At 44.5% G+C, this 20,864-nt stretch overlaps 1 protein-coding gene across 1 annotated transcript in view; it reads right to left on the minus strand.

The window, feature by feature from the left end:
* Positions 1 to 20,864, minus strand: part of Dtd1 (D-aminoacyl-tRNA deacylase 1) — a 163,381-nt gene that overhangs the window by 116,897 nt on the left and 25,620 nt on the right. Inside the window, exon 4 of the mRNA XM_041670516.1 lies at positions 15,293 to 15,399. Within this exon, the coding sequence (XP_041526450.1) occupies positions 15,293 to 15,399 (107 nt within the window). The remainder of the gene's footprint in view (positions 1 to 15,292; positions 15,400 to 20,864) is intronic.

Raw genomic sequence — 20,864 nt, forward strand, 5'->3', positions numbered from 1 at the left:
ACATGCTTGCTCATTTAAAATTTAAAAATAATAATAATTGCAATAATAAGAGACTCATCCCAGGGGAAATGAATGGCACAAAGGGACAACATGAAATGGGGTGGGGGAAAAAAACCCCACTGAGATACGGTCTGGAGTTTGAATGAAATTCTATAGGAACTGTATTTATCCCCTGAAGGTTTCGTGACCGAACAATGACACCAACAGTTAAAAAAAGCCTTTGCCCTCCCTCTGCAGTCTAACAGCAATGCCATTTCTGAAAGGAGCCACTGCCCGGGGGATATGATGTGGGTATCGTGTTCCTGACAGAGGAGGAGGAGTGGAAAATGGAAACAAGGCCACAAACTTAGATCTTTCCATTACATAGAAATTGAGGCTTCCAGGCTTCACTTTCATGATTAAAAATAGAAAAAGAAATTGACTTCACATTTTATGGAAAGTAGTCAAAGGAATAAATTTCATGTGAAGAATCTTCACAGAACTGCAATGCTTTTGTGGTCCATACTGACAAAAAAAAAATCATTGAGATGGCAGAACCAGTGGGGTACAAAGCAGGAAGCGGCCTGCAAGATGGCGGGCAGGACCAGTGGGGTAGGAAGCAGCCTGCAATATGGCAGGAGCAGTGGGGTAGTAAGTGGCCTGCGTGACTGAGACTCTGAACCTGCTCCCAGTAGAATGGGCTCTAGAGTGCATAGCAGAGCAGCTGCCTTCATCCTGGATGGCTGTTCCCCCTCTCTAGCTGCCACCTCCCTTCTGATAACTATTTCCTGCAATTTCTAGGATCAATGAACACCAGGGAACACACTTTTCCAAAAATAAATCTTTTATCTCTCTGACAAGTTTCAAAAACTTATTCTGAAAAAAAAAATAGATTCTGACAATATTAGCAAAATTGGTGTACATAAATAGAATTCAATATAAATGTTTCTTGAGCTTTCATAATACATTGCATAATTCAAGGGTTGGTTTGCATTGTAGGGGAACTGGGCAACAGTGAAACATCTGGCTTCCCACTGACCTAAAGGAGGAGCTGCATCCCTGGAACATCAGATGGGTGTTCTCATTTTGTGCCCAGCCTAGGCCCAAGGGCAAAAATTACACCCTTGATTCCAAATGCATGATCTTGTCTTAGATACACAATAGACTCCCTTCGCCTCCCTGGCCATGAGGAATGGAGTCTTTCTTATAGTGAGCCATGGAAGGTTAGACTTCAAGGTCTTTCCTGGTGTTCAGACCACAGAATGAAAAAAATCTGACATATAACATTGAGAAAGAAAAAAATAACTTCTATTGTAGGAGGTACTATGCCTCCACATCACACTTAGAATCTCTCACTCGCTCACCCACCTGCTATTGCAGCATTCCAATGCTCTCCTTGACACGCTATGTATCCGTCCTTCCTGATCTACAGCATCAGCCATCCATGGACATATGCAAGCTCTTAATGCCACAATCAAAACTGCTTTGCTGCCTAGTCCTAGATGCCTTGTTTCATCAGGCCAACTCACAGCCTCATTTCCTAAGGCCTCCATGGCACCTCCATGTTCCAGCCTCACTGGCCTGGAGTCTGTATTTGCTCATCTACATTCTTCCTCCAGTTTTGCATGAAGTTTGCACACCTGAACTCAGTGTCCCTACTCAGCACCTGTGCTTTTAAGATAGCTACATTTTCTATATCTAATTCCATTTTATTTCTTAATATTATAACAATTTCAAATTATACTTATTTTGTATGTTTCTCCACTAGTACCTGTGTCCCCTTAGAACATGCTTGAGATTAGAGTTAAACCTACATGTAGAACCAGCACAGAGTACATATCTCATAAGCAGCTGCTGAAGGGCTATTCAAGTAGGTGGTTAAGCGAATGGACTGATCTATGATTGCACAGCTTGCTCGACACACAGGTAGATCGACAAGTGTATATGTCAACAAGCAAACTAAAACCTGAATGCCAAGCTTTTGTCCAAGTGCATCTCTGCTAGAGTAGACTCCACACCACATAGAGGAGAGTTAAAGCGAGGAGGGTGCATCTGGAAGGACTGGGGTAAGCAGTATGAATGAAACACTATCTGAAATGGATCTTAAAAGATGGGGAATATTGCGGCTAGCAAGATGGCTCTGTCCTTAGGTAAAGCACAAGCCTGATGACCTGAATTAGATTCCCAAAGACTAAGTAAAAAGCCAGATGCAGTGGCGTGCATCTGTAATCACAGTACTTCGACTTCAGCAGTGAGATGGGAGGCAGGGAGGGAAATGGTCCAGAAGCTCGCAGGCTGGCTTGTCTGGAATACACAGCACAAGCATGACCAAGGCAACACACTCATCTCAAAACATGGTGGAGGAGAGGACCAATTCCCAAAAATTGTCCTCTGACCTTCACACATACACTGTGGCATGCTCCCACATTCACACACATATCACACTCATACACACATCACACTCACACACACACACGCACACACATATACACTAATAATAAAAAGGGAATAGGTCGACAGGCAGGGACAGAGAAGGAATTCATTTCAATGGGTGAATAGAAATACACAGGAGGGTAAAAAGAATCATAATGCTTATTCAACAACCAGCAAATAACTGCAGGAACCTGGTTTACAATTGGCTGGGGAAAGCTTTTACCATGAACTCTATAGGTAATAATACACTATAAAACAGGAACATTTAACAATGCCTAGTGTGAGTTTAAATGTAAATGATCACCAACTGCCCAGGGGAACATCAGCATTCATGGATTTCAAGAAATTGCAATTTCCATGCAAAGACTAAGATGTGGATCATCCTGGGGTTTATTCTAGTACCATTAATATGTCAACGGAAGAGTAAGGCAGTCTATATCCAGTACTCCCCACAAAAGAGAGCTATAAGTCACCTTTTGAGAAACAACCCCACTGAGTGGCTATTGAACAATACCCATGTAGAGTTCATTGCTTTCAAGGCTCAGTGCCACTCGGGGGAGTGGCCAGTCGTCAATCATTGATGTATTAGGTTGTTGTCTCTGATTTTCCCTAATGCACTGCAGTTGTTGCAAGAAGGTGTCATACTCAGGCAGCATTTTCATCACTGCATGTATGGGAATGGGGTCAGGAGACTCAGGGGAGCACTGACAAAGGAGAACAGCTTCATGTGTGACCTCAATAATCCAGCCCAGCCATCTTGTTCCCCCACAGCTGCACAAACACAGGTCACGGAGTCTTTTTAGACCCGATGCAGCAGGGAGGGAGAGAAGGGTGACCTGTAGGAGACGAACCCCTGAACCAGATAGGAACGGCACTGTGAGATTCCCTGTGGTTCAGCTGCTCTCAAATGCCTGTATGCTTGTGGAGAACATTATTGGAAACAAAAATCTACTGTCTCCTGCACCCTACATCCACACATGCCAGAGCTCTGGTTCAGACAGTGTGGGTAGGTTCAAAATGCTACATTTAGCAAGTCTCCTGGGTACCCGTATGGTCTGAGTGCTCAATGAAGGCTATCATCGCCCACAGTGACTCTGATGGAGACACAGCAGCTCCCAGTCCATGAACATTTTCCAGGCCACTGGAAAATATGACACAAGTCCTTGAAACTCCTCTCCCTCCTTTCTTCTATCTTTCTCTCTCTCTCTCTCTCTCTCTCTCTCTCTCTCTCTCTCACACACACACACACACACACACACACACACACGAGGCTAAGCTCAGAACAGTCTGTGACCCTCCAAAAACCCACTTTAGCCAATAGTTTCTTAAAGACTGGCTAGATTTAAAATAGCAAATGCCTTTTCAGTCATTAAAATGACCCCAAAATATATTAATTATTTTGGCAAAAAAAATTATGTAGTTCAGTGTTTTACGTATTAAGCAATTATAGCAAACATTACATTCCGATGCCTTCTAGCTCATTCTTATTCCCATGCTGAAATGCTTCAACACAGTGTTGTACGAAACACCATTGAATGGCAGAACAGCTCTTACAATTAACCAGGACTCCTGACAAATCACTTAAAAGTTAAGGATTCATAACTAAAGTCTTGGGTCTCTGTGATGGAATTATTGCTATGTTGAAAACATGAGCCCAGGGGAAAACAGAAGTAACCAATTCTTAGAAACAAGAAACGATGCTGTACTCTTGGACAGATCAAGTCAGCAGGTGAGGGTTCATTGTTCATCTACCACAAGTGAGACCAGAGAATAAAATAACTAAAACTCTGCCCAGAGGTCACATGCAGGAACAAATGAAGTGCTTCAACTTTAAGGTACTAACCCATTAGTGCACTGAGAGATTAGTTTAAAGCAAAATAGGTGCTTTGTCTTAGTGCGATCAGAAATGGTATATGTGTCAGAGACAGAAGGAAAGTGAAGCATACTCTAAAATTGCTATCCAAATTTCAATCACAAGGAACAAACACTTCAATTTCTGCAATTTTGTTAACACGGGCTATAGATTCAAAATGGTAAGAGGAAAGTCAACTGATCCAACTGTCACTCAATGGGTTCTCAAGCAGAGAGGCACAATCACATGTGTCCTGGAAAGACTTTTTCTTAAGACTACAGTGGAGTAACTCAGGACAACTGTCCACATGGGGTTAAAAGATCGAAACAAGGGCAGTGGGTGGTGATAGAGGAATGACCGACCAACCTGCCAGGGAGCACTAGAGGGGTCATGATGACTGATCCACCCAGGAGCATCAGAGGAGGCCTGAGAAACCTATTGGCCTGGGAGCCACGAGCAACCCACACAGGACCAGTGAACGACCCAAACCTGCCTCCACCTCAAGGAGTGACCATATGAGTCTTGGGTCCCTATGAACCTTGGGGAGAGATCACTAGAGGTTCTGCTCTGCCTACACCTGAAAAAGCTTTCAAGAGAGCCACAGCCCCCAACTACACCAATTGGAAGAAGAGGGACCACTTGAAGCACAGGTTCCACCTATACTAATTGGAAGATAAGCTGGATAGACAAAAAAGTAAGAATATACTCAGCAACATAAAGAGCAATAAGGCACCACCAGAAACTAGTGGCTAAAAAACAGGAAGATCTGAACACCTCAACACAGATGAAGCAGAAGAAAAGACCTTAAAAATGATTTTCGGGAAATGATTGAGACCCTTAAAAAGAAAATGAAAAATGCCCTTAAAGAAGTGGAGGGAACGACAAACTAAAAATTGGAAGAAATCAACAATCTTAAAGAAAACCAAGAAAAAGCAATCAAACAGGCAAAAGAAATGATTTAAGACTTGAAAACTTAAAAAAAAAAAGTTTAAAAAGAGACAATAAAGAAAACACAAAATAAGGGAGTTCTGGAAATGGAAATTTTGGGTAAACGATCAGAAGCCACAAATGCAAGCACAAGCAACCGAACAGAAGAGATGGAAGAGAGAACTCAGGTGTTGAAGACAGAATAGAGGAAATAGATTCATCAGTCAAAGAACATGTTAAATCCAACAAAAGCTTAATAAAAACTATCCAGGAAATATGGGACACTATTAAAGATCAAACCTAAGAATAAAAGGGATAGAAGAAGTCTAACTCAAAGACACAGAAAATATATCAACAAAATCATACAAGAAAACTTTCCTAACCTAAAGAAGGACATGCCTACGAAAATACAAGAAGCTTACAGAACACCAGATAGGCTGGACCAAAAAAAAAAAAAATCCCCTCAGCACATAATAATCAAAACACTAAACACAGAGAATAAAGAAAGAATATTAAAAGCTACAAAGATAAAAGGCCAAATACCATAGAAAGACAGACCTATTAGAATTATACCCAACTTCTCAATGGAAACAATGAAAGACAGAAGGTCCTAGACAAGCATTATGTAGACACTAAGAGACCAAAGATGCTAGCCCAGACTACTATACCCAGCAAAACTTTCAGTCACCATTGATAGAGAAAACAAGATATTCCATGACAAAATCAAATTTAAACAATACCTATCCACAAATCCAGTCCTACAGAAAGTACTTGTAGGAAAACTCCAGCCCAAGGAAGTCACTACATATACAAAAACACAGGCAATAGATGATCTCACAGTAGCAAAACCCAAAGAAGGGAAACACACACACAATACCAACAACAACAAAAACAAAAATAACAGGAACTAGCAATCACTGGTCATTAATATCTCTTAATATAAATGGACTCAATTTGATTCCACTAAAATCAGGGACAAGACAAGGCTGTCCACTCTTTCCTTGTCTATTCAATATAGTACTCCGAGTCTTAGCTAAAGCAATGAGACAACAAAAGGAGATCAAGGGGACACAAATTGGAAAGGAAGAAGTCAAACTTCCGCTATTTGTTGATGATATGATAGTATACATAAGTAACTCAAAAAATTCTACCAATTTTAAAATGGGGTACAGATCTAAACAGAGAATCATCAACAGAAAAATCTCAAATAGCTGAAAGACATTAAAGAAATGTTCAACATCCTTAGTCATCAGAGAAATGCAAATCAAAACAAGTCTGAGATACCATCCTATACTAATCAGAATGGCTAAGATCAGAAACACTGATGACAGCTTATGCTGGAGAGGATGTGGAGTAACAAAACACTTCTCCATTGCTAGTGGGAGTACAAACTTGTACAGCCACTATGGAAATCAGTATGGTGACTTCTCAAAAAATTAGGAATCAATCTACCTCAAGACCCAGAAATATCATTTGAGGACATAAACCCAAGGAATGCTTAATCATACTATAAGAACATTTGCTCAACTATGTTCATAACAGCATTATTCATCATAGCCAGAACATGGAAACAAGCTAAATGCCCCTAGACTGAAGAATGGATAAAGAAAACATGATACATTTACTCAATGGAGTATTATTCAGCAATAAAAAATGACATCTTTAAATTTGCAGGAATGGATGGAAAATAGAAAAATCCATTGTAAGGTAACCCAGACCCAGAAAGGCAAATACAGTACATCCTCACTCATAAGTGGATACCAGACATAAAGCAAAGGGTAACAAATCTACAGTCCACAACCCCAGAGAAGCTAAAACCCTCTTCCAGAAACAGAGGGAAACAGATGCAGAGATCCACAGCTAATCACTGGGCCAAGCTCCAGGTGAAGAGAGGGATGAGCGATAATATGAACAAAGGTATCAAGACCATGATGGGGAAACCCACAGAATCCGCTGACCCAAGCTAGTGGAAGATCACTGACTCTGGACTGACAACTGGGGAGCCTGCATAGGACCAAAGTAGGCCCCCAAATACAAGTGGTGTGGCTTGGCAGTATAGGAGCCACTGGCAGTGGGACCAGGATCTAACTCTAATGCATGAACTGAATTTGTGGAGCCCCTTCTTTGTAGAGAGATATGTCTTGCTCAGACCAGGCATGGGTAACAGCAGGGGCCTTGGAACTGCCTCAAGGAGGTGGTGGGACAAAGTTGTCTTCCAGGGGAGGCCTTAACCTCTCTGAGGAGCGGGTGGGAGTGGGGTAGGGAGAAAGAAAGAGAAGGGAGGGGAAACTGGGATTGGTATTAATAAATAAATAGATAGACTGACAGACAAACAAACAAATAAATAAATAAATGCAATTTTTTGAAAAAAGGTCAAAACAAAAGGGACACCTGGCAATTCCTCTCAGGAGGGGAGTCTGCTTGGAGAAATGCAGTGGGCTCAGCCTTTCCAACTGTGGGATAGTCATTCGTGGGTAGGCATTCTGCTGGGCACTGACAAGGCATGGTGGACACCTGACTGTACTGGCAGTGGGCAGAGCTGAGGAGGGTCAGGAGCCCACCCATCCACTATCTGACCTACTCCCCACAGGGCTGTTATGATTTCATAACTCACAGAAAAGCAGATGTGCAGACCAAAAGAACTAAAAGCCAGGCAGGCTTCCTCATGTGGAAGAGGTCTAGACAGTTGCTAGCCTCACCCTGATGGGAGGCCTTCAGCAGAGCAGGCTAGATCCAGAAACCAGTGCCGCCAGAAGGCTGGCCATGACAAACACTGCACTACAGCAACAACCACAAACTGTGTGACGGAGGAGCGACTCCCAGGCCCCTACATCAATGCTTTCAAAATACTGAAGCATAAATAAAGCAAACTCAGCCAGTATTTCTTCAACAAACTAAGGTGTCAGGACAGACTGCTGCACTGTGGGTAAACAGCAAGATCTGAGTTCCACGTCAGCACCCAGACCTGCGAGCATCCTCCCAGGGCAAGTCAAGTACCAGAGCGGAACTCGGAACTTGCCAGAGCCAAGGGATCCTAATCTAGAGGCCATGCATTAGAAAAAAAGAGCAGGAAGGAGAGCATAAGCATTTCTTCCTGAAAAGGCAAACTGGCCCCCAGGCAACTCTTCTGAATAGCACTCCTCACTGGATAGGACCCTCAACTGTAGCTCCACAAAAGGGCAGGCTGTCTGGACACCTGCTCCAGGCTGTCTGGACACCTGCTCCAGGCTGTCTGGACACCTGCTCCAGGCTGTCTGGCAGAAGCCATATTGCCCTAGTCTGCCTGCATCACCTGAACCCCATAGCACTGACAAGGCTGCTCCTGTCTCCAGAAGGAGAAACAATGATTCAAATGGACTTCTTTTCTAAGAAGTTCAGCCCTGTTCTATCCTACAGATTCCCTCCAGATCCTCCTGACGCCTGCCACACATGTGTCAATTTCTACACTGAAGGTCCAGGCACAGGGATAGACACTGGCTGAGAATCATACAGAGGAAGTTATAGGCAAAGCAACAGCAGTACAAAGAAGTATAGAATTAAAAATACCTTCTGTCCCTGTAAAGGACTCAAATTCAGATCCTAGTACCTATGTTGGGTGGCTCACAACTCCCTGTAATTCCAGATCCGGGAGATCTGATGCTCTCTGTCCTCCTATGTCACCTACACTCATGTACCCCCACCTCCCACTCACATACATGTAGATAAAAATAAATACATTTTTTTTAAAAAAAAGTATTTTTAAAGTTGTTTGTGTGGGACCCTCACCCCTTATTCTCAAAGGAGCAAGAAGAAATTTCCCAGCAGAATGTTTTCCCAGGAAGATAGTGGCCTTCCCCTCTCCCACCTGGGAGATTCTGAGCACAAGGTCACTTAGCACAGCCACCTGGTACAGGCTGATAAAGATGGCCCAACTCAAGAACAGTGGCCTTGCTCTAAAAACAAGGAAAAGAATGGGAGGGAGCAAATGTCCTTGTACCCGTGCCAAACATCTTCAGAGATTCTCTTTGTAGTTATGCCTTTAAAAGCTTACCCCACAGAGGAGATACAAACTCCTCTCTACCTTGTTGTAAGGGGGATGGAGATAAGTTCCAAACATGTTTGTATTATGCTGATTAAACCTTATTTATTACAAAAAAACCTCCATAAAGTTCAAGGCGCCATTCTCCACTAGTCAACTTCTCCAATAATCTGTCAATAATCATATGAGTTAATGCAAAGACATGTTAGTTTCATTTTTCTAGCTTTTTCCAGTGTTTCTACTTAGTCAAGTTTTCAATCAGAGTAAATAAATGAGAACATAAATAATTAATGGTCATATTATGAAGTGGGAGGGCTCTGAGCCCCAGAGCAGACCCCTTCCATTACTCAATGCCTACCTCACGAGGAGAAATGTCCATCTGCTCTCACCCCTTCCGTGAGGGTCAGGAATATAGTCCCCATTCAGGAAAGGTCACTTAAATTTAAACAAGAAAAGTATCTACCTCTGGGACAGTGAGCTAGTGTTCATCTCCTACCACCTAGGCATCTGCAGAACTTATGCATCTGCGACCATGCACTGTGTACGCATCAGGATGCTCCAGAATCCTGTTTTCCCACAACGGGCATTAAGGAAGCAGCTCCCACTCAATTTGCACAGCCTGAGACCTTTGCAAATGTCATACAAAGGAAATATGGATGCTCTTCTTCCAGCCTCTTCCCACCACCACACTATGTCATGAGACCCATACTCCAGCCTATAAGATAGACAGGCATGTCATTGATATGACTGTAGGAATGGTACAGACACTACAGTGGCCAGTCCCAGAAACAGCAGAGTTCTGGCTAAAGCAAGCAAAATGCTGCTACCTTTACCAGCTCAATCTCCGCCCATTCATTACCCATTAATAAAGCCCTGGGATTCCTGAAAACAAGAAGCTACCTTCACTTCAAGTGCAAGTCTGAAAACAACTGGGAATCCCTTCTCTCTTCATCATGAATGTCAGCTGAGGCCTCCTGCCCCCGGGAGGCTGGCCCAGCTCAGTAGCAGCGACAATGGCAGTAGTTGACTTAGAACTCAAGACAATCCATAGGGAGAAGCTCGTGAGGCCCCCACCACTCATTAAAGGAAAATGGGCAGGTAATGATTGCTGGGAAAGGAGTGTCATTTCTGGGTGTGTTAAGTTGTTCATGCTCCAGTAGACATGCCTCATTCATGCCTATGCTAGCAACCATAATGAAATTCAGTGTCTCTCTCTCTCTCTCTCTCTCTCTCTCCCTCTCTCTCTCTCTCTCTCTCTCTCTCTCTCTCTCTCTCACACACACACACACACACACGCATGCACGCATGCACACAAACACAGGTGAGAAGCTTGTTGGGAAGAAGGGTTTCATCAGGGCCGGGAAGAGGATAAGAGAAGGTAATGGGGTAAAGATGACCAAAACTAATTGCATGAAATTGTCAATAAATTTTTAAAGAACCCTTTATATCTGAACTATGTATTCAATGCAGTACATATTTCTATGATTTAAAAAAAAAAGACCTCAGGACATTCACAGACAGCACAGCCCACAGCCTGCACACTCAAATCCCTGACACACTCCCTGCAGCACAGCAGCAAACAAGATACAGTGCCACAACTTAGGAGGAGTGAAGAAGGGGGTAAGCAGAGAAGCAAGAAGATATTGAGAGATGGCAACAAGTCCTTGAAGTAGTCATCAAGGCAGTGCGATGGTGCCTGTGAAGGGCACTGAGAAGCTCCTCCTCTGAGAAACCAACCTGGTTATCCTCTTCTTGGACTGGAGAGGGAACATGAGTGAGTGCAGCACCAGGAAGGCAAGACAGTGCAGGGTAGACAGGACTGCCACAGAGGCCATAGAGACCCTCCAGCCATGGTGACAAGCAAGCTAGGGTTAACTAAGTACACACTGTATGAAGGCCATAAAGGGCTGGAAGTAAGAGTCTAAGCTGTGCGGCTGTGACATTCCCTGTGGGGTCCTATGCTAACTGGACCTCTTTCATGCTCTCTGACCTTCCTGGTTTATGTAACTCTAAATCCATGTCTGAGAGCAAGGATCAGAAGTCAGGCAGCATGACTGCCCCTTCCTCACAGTACCCAGCACACCATCATACGCCTAAAAGCATGCACACACACAGGCACTCGCAAGCTTGCACACACACACAGGCATTTGCAGGCCTGTACACACACACACACACACACACACACACACCTTGTTGATCTGCACAGATGGCTGACGGAGTTGATATTTCTTAAAAAGTGGCCAAAAAAATAATTTTTCGGTAACAAAGAAACTTGCCAAACAAATGGTTTTTCCATAATGCAATTGTAGAAATTTGGAATAGGGAAATAAAACACTTAGAATTAAAAGCTTGCTTGACAGAAACACATGTTTTTCTATCAGTAAAACAAATTTGGCTGTGCTCTTTCTGTCCATACAGAAGCAAGCCAAGACACTGTCTGCGGGGAGAGGAAGCCCCTCTAGCTGAAAGGGGAAAGCAAGAGGAGGCCACAGGCAGAGGAAAGCACCAGGGTCACATTGGCCCTTCTGTGCCCGCTGGCACCACCTGCTGGAGAGCCAGAGGATGGAAACCTGCATGAGTTTCTAGGGTCAGGAAAAGCTACAGATATGAAATTAGACAATACATGAATTTAAACAGAAAGGACCTTAAGGAATCAGGAAGTCTTCTTTAACCTAATAAATCAACATAATTTCTTCAGATGGTTGAAGAACGCCATCTGAGGCTCTAAAGGGTTCTTTGTGGTTATTTTTATGGTACATAATACAGGTGTACAACATGCCATTTCAAAAAACTGTTTGGAATGAATAAAAAAGCTTCATAACCAAAATTTCCCTGAAATACAGCTAAAGCAGAATAATACATCAAAACTACATACTAGCAATCACATAAAACCAAAGGAACCGCCAGAAGCAGGAGGAAAACCTAGACACATTGCCATCCTGCAAAAGGTGGTTTCCAGGACCAAGGAGATCACAGAGGCAGGAATGACTGGGATGAAGGACAAGGAAGGGGCATGAAAGCTGTCGTGAAGCAGGCCACCAAGCAGGCAGTGGGGACCGTGAGCCCTCTGAGGGCAGAGTAGGAGAAAGTCGTTGATGAACTCACTCTGGGTATCTAAGCACAGTTGAAAGCTGATGGAAGACCAAGGAGGCCTAACACGCATGAGACACGGGGATCAATTCCCAGCGCGAGGAGGGAAACCCAGTAAGAAGAAGATGGTGGGTGAGCATGCAAGGCTGCCAAGAGCATGGAAAGGGAGGCGTCTAGTCCAAGCCAGAACGGCTCCATGGGATGTGACCTCTACCGCCACAAAGGGTCTAAGTTCAAGGAGCCCCCACTCTGTCAGCTGCTTGGAGTTCTTTTCTTTTTCCAGCATACTGTCATTTCTCAGAGACATCACAAAGTTTAGAATTCCTAATTAAGGAACCTCTGATTCTAAGAGAGCTACACAGGAAGGGAAAAGCTGCTACTGGAGGAGCCAGGTGGTACAAAGGAAAGCACCCTAAGATGTTCTGAACAGGGTCCTTATTACCATTTCACTTTGGCTCTGGTCCAAAAAGAGAGGCTGGCCTCAGCCCAGAAGGGAAGCTTTGCTGCTATGCTAGAAGGCGGTGGGGGAAGAACAGCAGGATGGATACTTTATGCTGACCTCTTTCCCAGCAAAGAAGAAAGAACTGTCTGCCACGCCCAGAAGAAAGACAAATAAGGAAAGGGTAAGGATTTCACAAAGGATGGAAAAATCTAGTAGACTCCACCTTAACCAGTGCAAGGTTAAGATCACCGCAGTGAGACACCACCTTAACCAGTACAAGGTTAACATCACTGTAGTGAGACTCCACCTTAACCAGTGCAAGGTTAAATCACCATGGTGAGACACCACCTTAACCAGTGCAAGGTTAACATCACCGCAGTGAGACACCACCTTGACCAGGAGGCAAGGTTAACATCACCAAGGTGAGACACCACCTTAACCAGGAGGCAAGGTTAACATCACCGCAGTGAGACACCACCTTGACCAGGAGGCAAGGTTAACATCACCGCAGTGAGACACCACCTTAACCAGGAGGCAAGGTTAACATCACCAAGGTGAGACACCACCTTAACCAGGAGGCAAGGTTAACATCACTGCGGTGAGACACCACCTTAACCAGGAGGCAAGGTTAACATCACCAAGGTGAGACACCATCTTGACCAGGAGGCAAGGTTAACATCACCGCGGTGAGACACCACCTTGACCAGGAGGCAAGGTTAACATTACCGCGGTGAGACACCACCTTGACCAGGAAGCAAGGTTAACATTACCGCGGTGAGATACCACCTTGACCAGGAGGCAAGGTTAACATTACCGCGGTGAGACACCACCTTGACCAGGAAGCAAGGTTAACCACTGAGATGAGATGACAACCAGGTGGCAAGGTCAGCATCACCATAGTGAGACAGAATAGTGCCATACACCTCCTCAGTTGGCACTAAGAAGAGAACAAGATCACTTTTGAACAAGCTGAGACTCCTGTCAAACCCAATGCCTTGCTGTAACCACAAAGACAAAATAGAGAAACAGTTTATAAAACACACAGCACATATGAAAAGTGTCAAGGTCATGAAACACAAGGAAAGACCAAGGAACTGTCACAGATTAGACAAAGGAGAAAGACAACTGCAATTAGACACCATGTAGAATACTGCACAGCTAAGCAGACACTAGTGAAACTGTGCGGTGTCGCCTCCCTGGAAGATCTACCAAGATGACGTGGAAGAGGAGGCATTGGCAGCGACAGCTGGGCATGGTAGCTCAGGCCTATAATCCTGGCATCTAGAAGATTTGGGGAAAGAGAGCTACCATGAGCTCAGGACCAGCCTGGACTACAAAGTGACACCTTGCATCAAAGAAGGAAGGGAGAGAGGGAGGGAGGGCTGGTGAGTTCAAATCGGGCTTGCATGTAGGTAATAGTATCTTATCAATGTTAACTTCAGTATGTCAATCACTAAAAGTAAAGACTACACCAGGGCTCTGGTTGGCTTTCTTGTAGGTCTCCAATTATCTCAAAGCTTGCATTTCCATGTGGATTCTTTTTGTTTGTTATTTTTAAAATGTTATCAGTAGGGGCTTGAGAGATGGCTCAACAGTTAAGAGTATTAGCTGCTTTTCCAGAGGCTTCAAGTTCAATTCCCAGCAACCATATGGCAACCATCTATGCTTCTAATGCCTCTTCTGGCTTACAGGTGTACATACAGACAAAGCATTCAGACAGACAGACAGACAGATAGAATGTTACCGGCAATGGCAGTACCCTCAGGTCTATTTTTGAAGCTTGATGCTATTGCACACATGGTCCCACTTCTCAGCCAATATACAGTGTTAACACTGGCTTTCTACAGAAGACCATGGCTCTACACCAGTTACTCAGCCCCAAGTTTCCATCACGGCTCCCCCAGATGAATTCATTAGTCCACTTTACAGCATCCTAGCAAGGGAAGGATGCTAGGAAGGACAAGCAGGAACACACCTCAGCCCAACACCTGTCGTGACTCATGTCCCTATCAAGTGGATACATTAATTAAAGCTTTTGTAAATGCTAAGCACAAAGGGACAATGTAAGTTTGCAAGGACGATCACACACCCCCTTTCTCTATTTTAATTACATTTTTCCTGAACACTTAAAGAGTTGGCAGTAAATCCAGGTCAGATGTTGCTTTAGAAAAATGAAGATTTAAAGAGAATCTTGAGTGTCTCATCTACCCACACCTTGGACAAAACCCAATCCAGGTAACCACTCTGAGTATGCTGGCCAGGGCTGCTGCTCTGCTGCCACCAAGTGGCAATTGGGTGTCATGACGCCTAGTCCAAGAACAGCCCAAAAGGAAAAACCAGACCCTTCTAAGAACACTTTCTCTGCACAGTCAAGCCTGTCACATGTTCAGGAGTGACTGTAACATGCATTCTTGAGAAAGAGAAATTAAATACGACGCTGAATCCATGAGATGTTTCCTTCGCTTCAAGATGAGGACTACTACAGAGGCCAAGGCTAAGCCATGGCCCATTTCACCCACGAGACCATGGCAGTCTCCAGACTTCGACTCACCTGCTTTGGGTCAGAGTTAGCAGCTCCAGGAGCAGGAGACTCCAGTTCTATAGTTACTGGCCCATCGTTCTGAATGTGCACCTGCATGTAGGCACCAAACTTGCCATCTGAAAGAACAATCCAAAAAAATTTAAGAGTTGGAGAGCCCGGGTTTATCTATCCAAAGACTACATGTACAACAGTGTAATAAAAAAAACCTGGGCAATGGGGCCTACCAGCCAACACAGGACAAAATGGCCAGCTTCGTGAAGGGTGGGGGAGGGAGAGGCAGGTAAACAGCACCGATATTACAGCCTGCCCAAATGAACTGGCAAGAAAGACCTGGTAACACCAAGAAGGACACACAGCATGAATAAGATGCCATGTCCGTACTGGGAAGGCAAACTAGCACGGCCAGAGGACGACCATTTTAGCCCCAAATCTGGTAATGCCTCTTCATATCCATCCCCACTGTCTGACCCAAGCAGAATCTTTCTTCAGGAGCCATAGCTTCCACCACCACATCACAGTTTTCCCCTCTGGTTCTTCCCACCCAGTTTACTCTCTCCTTAGTCTCACGAGGACTGAGCAAAACAGACACATCAGCACTGGCTTTCTTCAGTGCACAGACTGTAACCCTGAGACAGCATTAAGAGCACCCGAAGAGCCTGCCATCTTTATAGGCAAGATAAGCTGGTTCCTGGTGGGGGACCAAATGTGCCCAAATAGTAGTGACTTCTGTGACCTCCAGGGATTAAGGTGGCCACTCAGATCAACCGAGCCTTTCTTCTATCTGTGTCACACTAGCTAAAAAGACATCAGCTGGGAAGGAAATCATGTGTTTAATTGCATGCTAAAATTATGGCTACAATTAGTAGCAAATTTCACCATCTACACTCCTCAGGGAAGCTGCAGGCAGACTCAGGAGGAAGGAAATGATTTCCAACCTTGAATTTCTGTTGCCAGGATATACGATGCATGCTTCACCATGGTTCTCATTCCAAGTGGTGAGAAATGATTTTTCTTTTCCTGTTTTTCTTCAACTGGGAACAGAACTATTATCTGAATTTCCATTTGTACACACAATAAATCCAAAGACAGGTTTTAAGAGGTCTTAAAATGGTAACATTTTTTTTCCAGTCCAGATCAAAGGGTGAAGTCCTTAAGAAAAATTATACTAGCCAGGGAAAATAAATACACTTTTAAAAAGAAAAGACAAGAACATATCTACAGAATTACATCTGGTTTCATGCGGTGATACAATCGAGTTGTCCTTAAATATAAGTCTCAGGACTCCACCCAGAGCTGCAGGACAAGCGCATGTCAAACATGTCTATGCCACATGCTTCAGGCACGAAACCACCAGCTGGGCCCAGCATCTACAAACTGGTCTCTGACAGCAGCTGCTTAAGGCCCCTCCCAAGCAGGCTGGAAGTCAAGCACTTCACATCAGGATTCACTGGTACCTGTGAGGCTGGTACTCATGCCCCTCTAGATAATTCCCAACTGATTCCTTTCACATACCAACAAGACCCACACTGCCAGTCTGTGGCCCAATAGGACAGTCATCGTGAATGCAGTGAGTCACTAGTGCTAACGTACTTGTCACTCGCCATCAAAGCATCTGGTCAACCTGGGGACCAGCCTGGTCAATTTACTGAGGGGGGAGAGGGGTATTGAAGAAAAACAGAGTAAACAAGAGGCGTATGCTGATGCTTCCTGGCCTGGTTCAAGGAAAGCTCTACTGTCCACTGGAACTTGGCCGCTCTCAAGACTCAGGGGACATGGTACTAGACGAGAGCCTTGGGCTAACCTGAATTAAGCCCATCTTCAGGCAGTTTCCTGCTAGCCAGGAAGTGTTCTCACCACCCAGACTTCTTTTCTCTTCCACTTTGCATGTGTTCAGAGTCCAGTCAGGGGAGGAGGAGTCACTACTAGAAACCCCAACCCTGGGTACACAGGCTGGGACATGAAATCAAGCAGAAGAATGGCCTGGGGAGAAAGAACACATTCAAAATTCAGGTTATAGGAAGGTTAAGATGCAGGGCTTTGATTTGAATCCCCAGGACTGTGTAGGCAGAGCTCATGGAAATGGCACTGCCAGGCTGCGGGCATCTGGAGCAGCTCTACCCTCATGTGAAGAGCCTGCTTCCATGGAGACAGCAGTGCTTCTCAGCATGCCCGCCTCTTCAGAGGACATGGCAACACTAGCGGACCACACTGGGACAATGATTACAACAGAGCAATGGATGCCTGGCTCCAGGCAACCTGAATGGCAAGGGCTCTAGGAACCCTCTGCGGAAATCAGAGTCTCTGAGAAAGACACCTCCTCAGGCTTGTCAGCACATGGGACAGTATGAGTAACCGAACTGCTCAGAGAAAGAGCAGCCAGGCCTGAGTGTAGAGCTCCATTCTACAGTGAAGGCCATGGAGGGATCAAGAGGGGCAAACCCTAGACCCTTACAGATTCTTCCAGGCCCAGGATCCCTTCAGAAAGTGTTCTGATTAACTGTGCTACTTCCAAGCACAGGATTTCATGGCAAGAGGTATTAGGGAAGGGGATACACCTGTGGCCCAATATGAACAATGCCAAATTATAGGAAAAGGCCACCCTCAAACACAAACCACAGTTTCTGAAGGAAACAACCATTTGGCTGGTAAACACCTAGGGCAAAAATTCACCTCAACCGGGCAGGTATGATGCTAACTGAGCTTAGGTGCTGGAATCATGGATTCACAGCAATCAAGGAGAATCTTGCCTGACACAGAGATTCTATGCAATGTCTCTGACAACTGGGCTTTGCTCAGACACCTTACTGTTCTTTTGCAGTCCCTAACAACATTCTGCTTAGAGAGTCTAACAGGAAGTATTAGGCCACCTCGACTCCTAAAGGAAACACACAGGAGCCTGTGTGGCAATGCTGGAGTGGTCAAGCTCTGAAGGACCCACAAGGACACCTTTGTAACACACATATGCAAATATGTTGGAGATGGCTGCTAGATGAAGCCACATCAGACCAGTCATGGACACCTCTCCACTGAGAGAACTAGGTAGGAAACCATGGAGGGTCTTCTGAGCTCAGACTTCATTTCTTTGAACTTGAATGTGACAAAGAATTGGTCTGTAATTTCTCCCCAGGTCTATGAGAAAGGTATAGAATTACATTCAACTTCTATGCATGCCCACATTGCTGCCACTGGAGATAATTTCGTGTGTCTTATTCAGATGTGTCTTCTATTCAAACAGTCCTTTAACCGCACAGCAAAACTTCTGCTGGGCTGAGCAGAGCTGGTCAAGATGGCTGGCTGCAACACAGGAAACAACCGAGATTTGTCTTTCCCCTTGGGAGCATGGCGGCCTCAGAGGAGCTTCACATCAAGACCCAGGATAGGACTTTAGGGGACAAAGGATGCAGAACAGGAACATCCTCAGAGGCTCAAAGGTGGACCAGCCGGAGCTATGGCCATCTATCTCCCTAACAGGGAGCCCCCATGGCCGGAGGGTTTCTCTGCTCAGAAACACCCTCTATCTGTTCCTGTGCCTCCCAGGAAGAGAATGACAGTCCTAAGGAAGGCATAATGCTTTCTCCCCGACTCCACTCCCACCCCACACAGGAACAAAGACAAACACACACAAACACACACACACACACACACACACACACACACACACTGTTGTCCTTGTAGTTACTGTTGAAAATTAAGCATCACCATTCAAAGCTTTCCCAACCTAAACCTCTCCAGGGAACTGCTAACCGTTGTGAGGACTGCCTAAAGGAGACCCAGCTGGAGGCAGGAGGAGAGGCTGTCACGGTAGTTAAGATGGCAGACTCTGACATCTTGCACTGGAGTAGCTTCAGCAAGAAGTGGCATCCAGTTTCATGCACGTCAACAGAGAGCCTAGAACAACTTACTAAGGGATCAGATGTGGCAAAAAAAAGGAGCCATACAAAATTCTGACATTTTCAGACCATGAATTTATTATTTAGCAAAACTAAAAAACTAAATGAAATAAGGAGCCAGTACAATAAGTAGACCACACAACACAAAGTGAAGAAGACATGCAAAGACTGAGGATTAAAGTGAAACCAGAAAATAAAGAAAGAACTATATCAATTAAGAGCAGTTTTCAGAAAAAAAAATAATTAAAACACTAAAAATAATCTGAGAAAGCTTCAACCACACTCTGCACATTAAAACTACAACGAGTTTACCAACAGGTGGAGAGCAATCTAGAAGCTAAAAATGCACTGTTGACAAAGCTATGAAAAAAGGAGGGACCTCACAGACTGGAATGGGCAGCACCTTCTGGCACATCTGTCGACCCCGTTCAGGGTATTGACACTCCACAGAAAGTCGTAAATGTACAAATTTACTTTTTGTATCACTTTGGAGTTAGTATTGTATTAGTGGTGTGTGTGTGTGTTGTGTGTGTGTGTGTGTGTGTGTGTGTGTGTGTGTGTGTGCGTGTCCATGCATGGCATGGAGATCAAAGGACAACTGTCAGGAGTCAGTTCTCTCCTTCTACCACGTGGATCTGAAGATCAAACTCAAGTCACCAAAATACAGAGAAAGCACTTGTGCCCACTGAACCATCTCACTGGTCCCGTTACTGTTCTTAAGAGACAAAAACTACCCTGGCCATGACACAGGATCCCACAGCAGCAGTGGCCACCTACACAAGATCAAGCTAGTTCCAAGCTCTAGCAAGGAGGGAGAAGATCCTGAGGTCCCGCCCCGCTGAAGAGTTTATGGCAGTTGATGGCTGCTGGGGTCTGGAACATCACTTTCCTTCTTCTTTTTTGTTTTTGTTTTTGTTGTTGTTGCTGCTGTTTAGTTTAGTTTTGTTTTGTTTTGTTTTTCAAGACAGAGTTTTGGTGTGGGAGGTCCAGGAGGGTTTCTCTGTAGTTTTGGAGCCTGTCCTGAAACTTGCTCTGTAGAGCACTCAGAGATTCTCCTGCCTCTGCCTCCCGAGTGCTGAGACTAAAGGCAAGCACTGCCACTGCTGGGCAAGAATCACTTTTCTTTAGGAGTGTGGCCACTCAAAGGTTGTGTGTGCCTAGTGGATGATCCCAGGTACATCATCAGCACTAAGAGGATTCAGTGGGTTTAAAAATAAATAAATCTAAGTCATTATAAAACAGCGACATAAAGCTGGGAGGAGGATGTGATAGGTCTGGTCTTAGGAGGAGTTGTTATGAGGGTGAGAATGGATATGTGGCATAAATGTATGACACTATCAAAGAATAAAGGTGAAAAAGACCCAAAAATTTTAAAATCCAATAATCCAACAACAGAAGCACCAATAAGTCGCAGTGTGCTCCTGCCGTAAGCACTACCTAGCTGACACGAACAAGACGTGAGGACATGGGGCTGAACTGGTGAGGGAAGACTCTCTAGGAAGATAAAAATAGTTTATTGCATGCTACCTTTTACATTAAAAGCCAAACACTCACATTAGTTTGCATCTGCACATACAATAGATAAACAGAAAAAGTAATAAAATTAATTATGTGTAGAAAGCTAGGGTGTAGAAGGAGACCACTTTTTTGGTCCCAGCTGCCCAGACCCGAAATAATCACATACGCTGCAC

This window comes from Microtus oregoni, unplaced genomic scaffold (genome assembly GCF_018167655.1).
Source record: "Microtus oregoni isolate MIOR12 unplaced genomic scaffold, Mior012 000020F_ref0000438, whole genome shotgun sequence".
NCBI lineage: Eukaryota > Metazoa > Chordata > Mammalia > Rodentia > Cricetidae > Microtus > Microtus oregoni.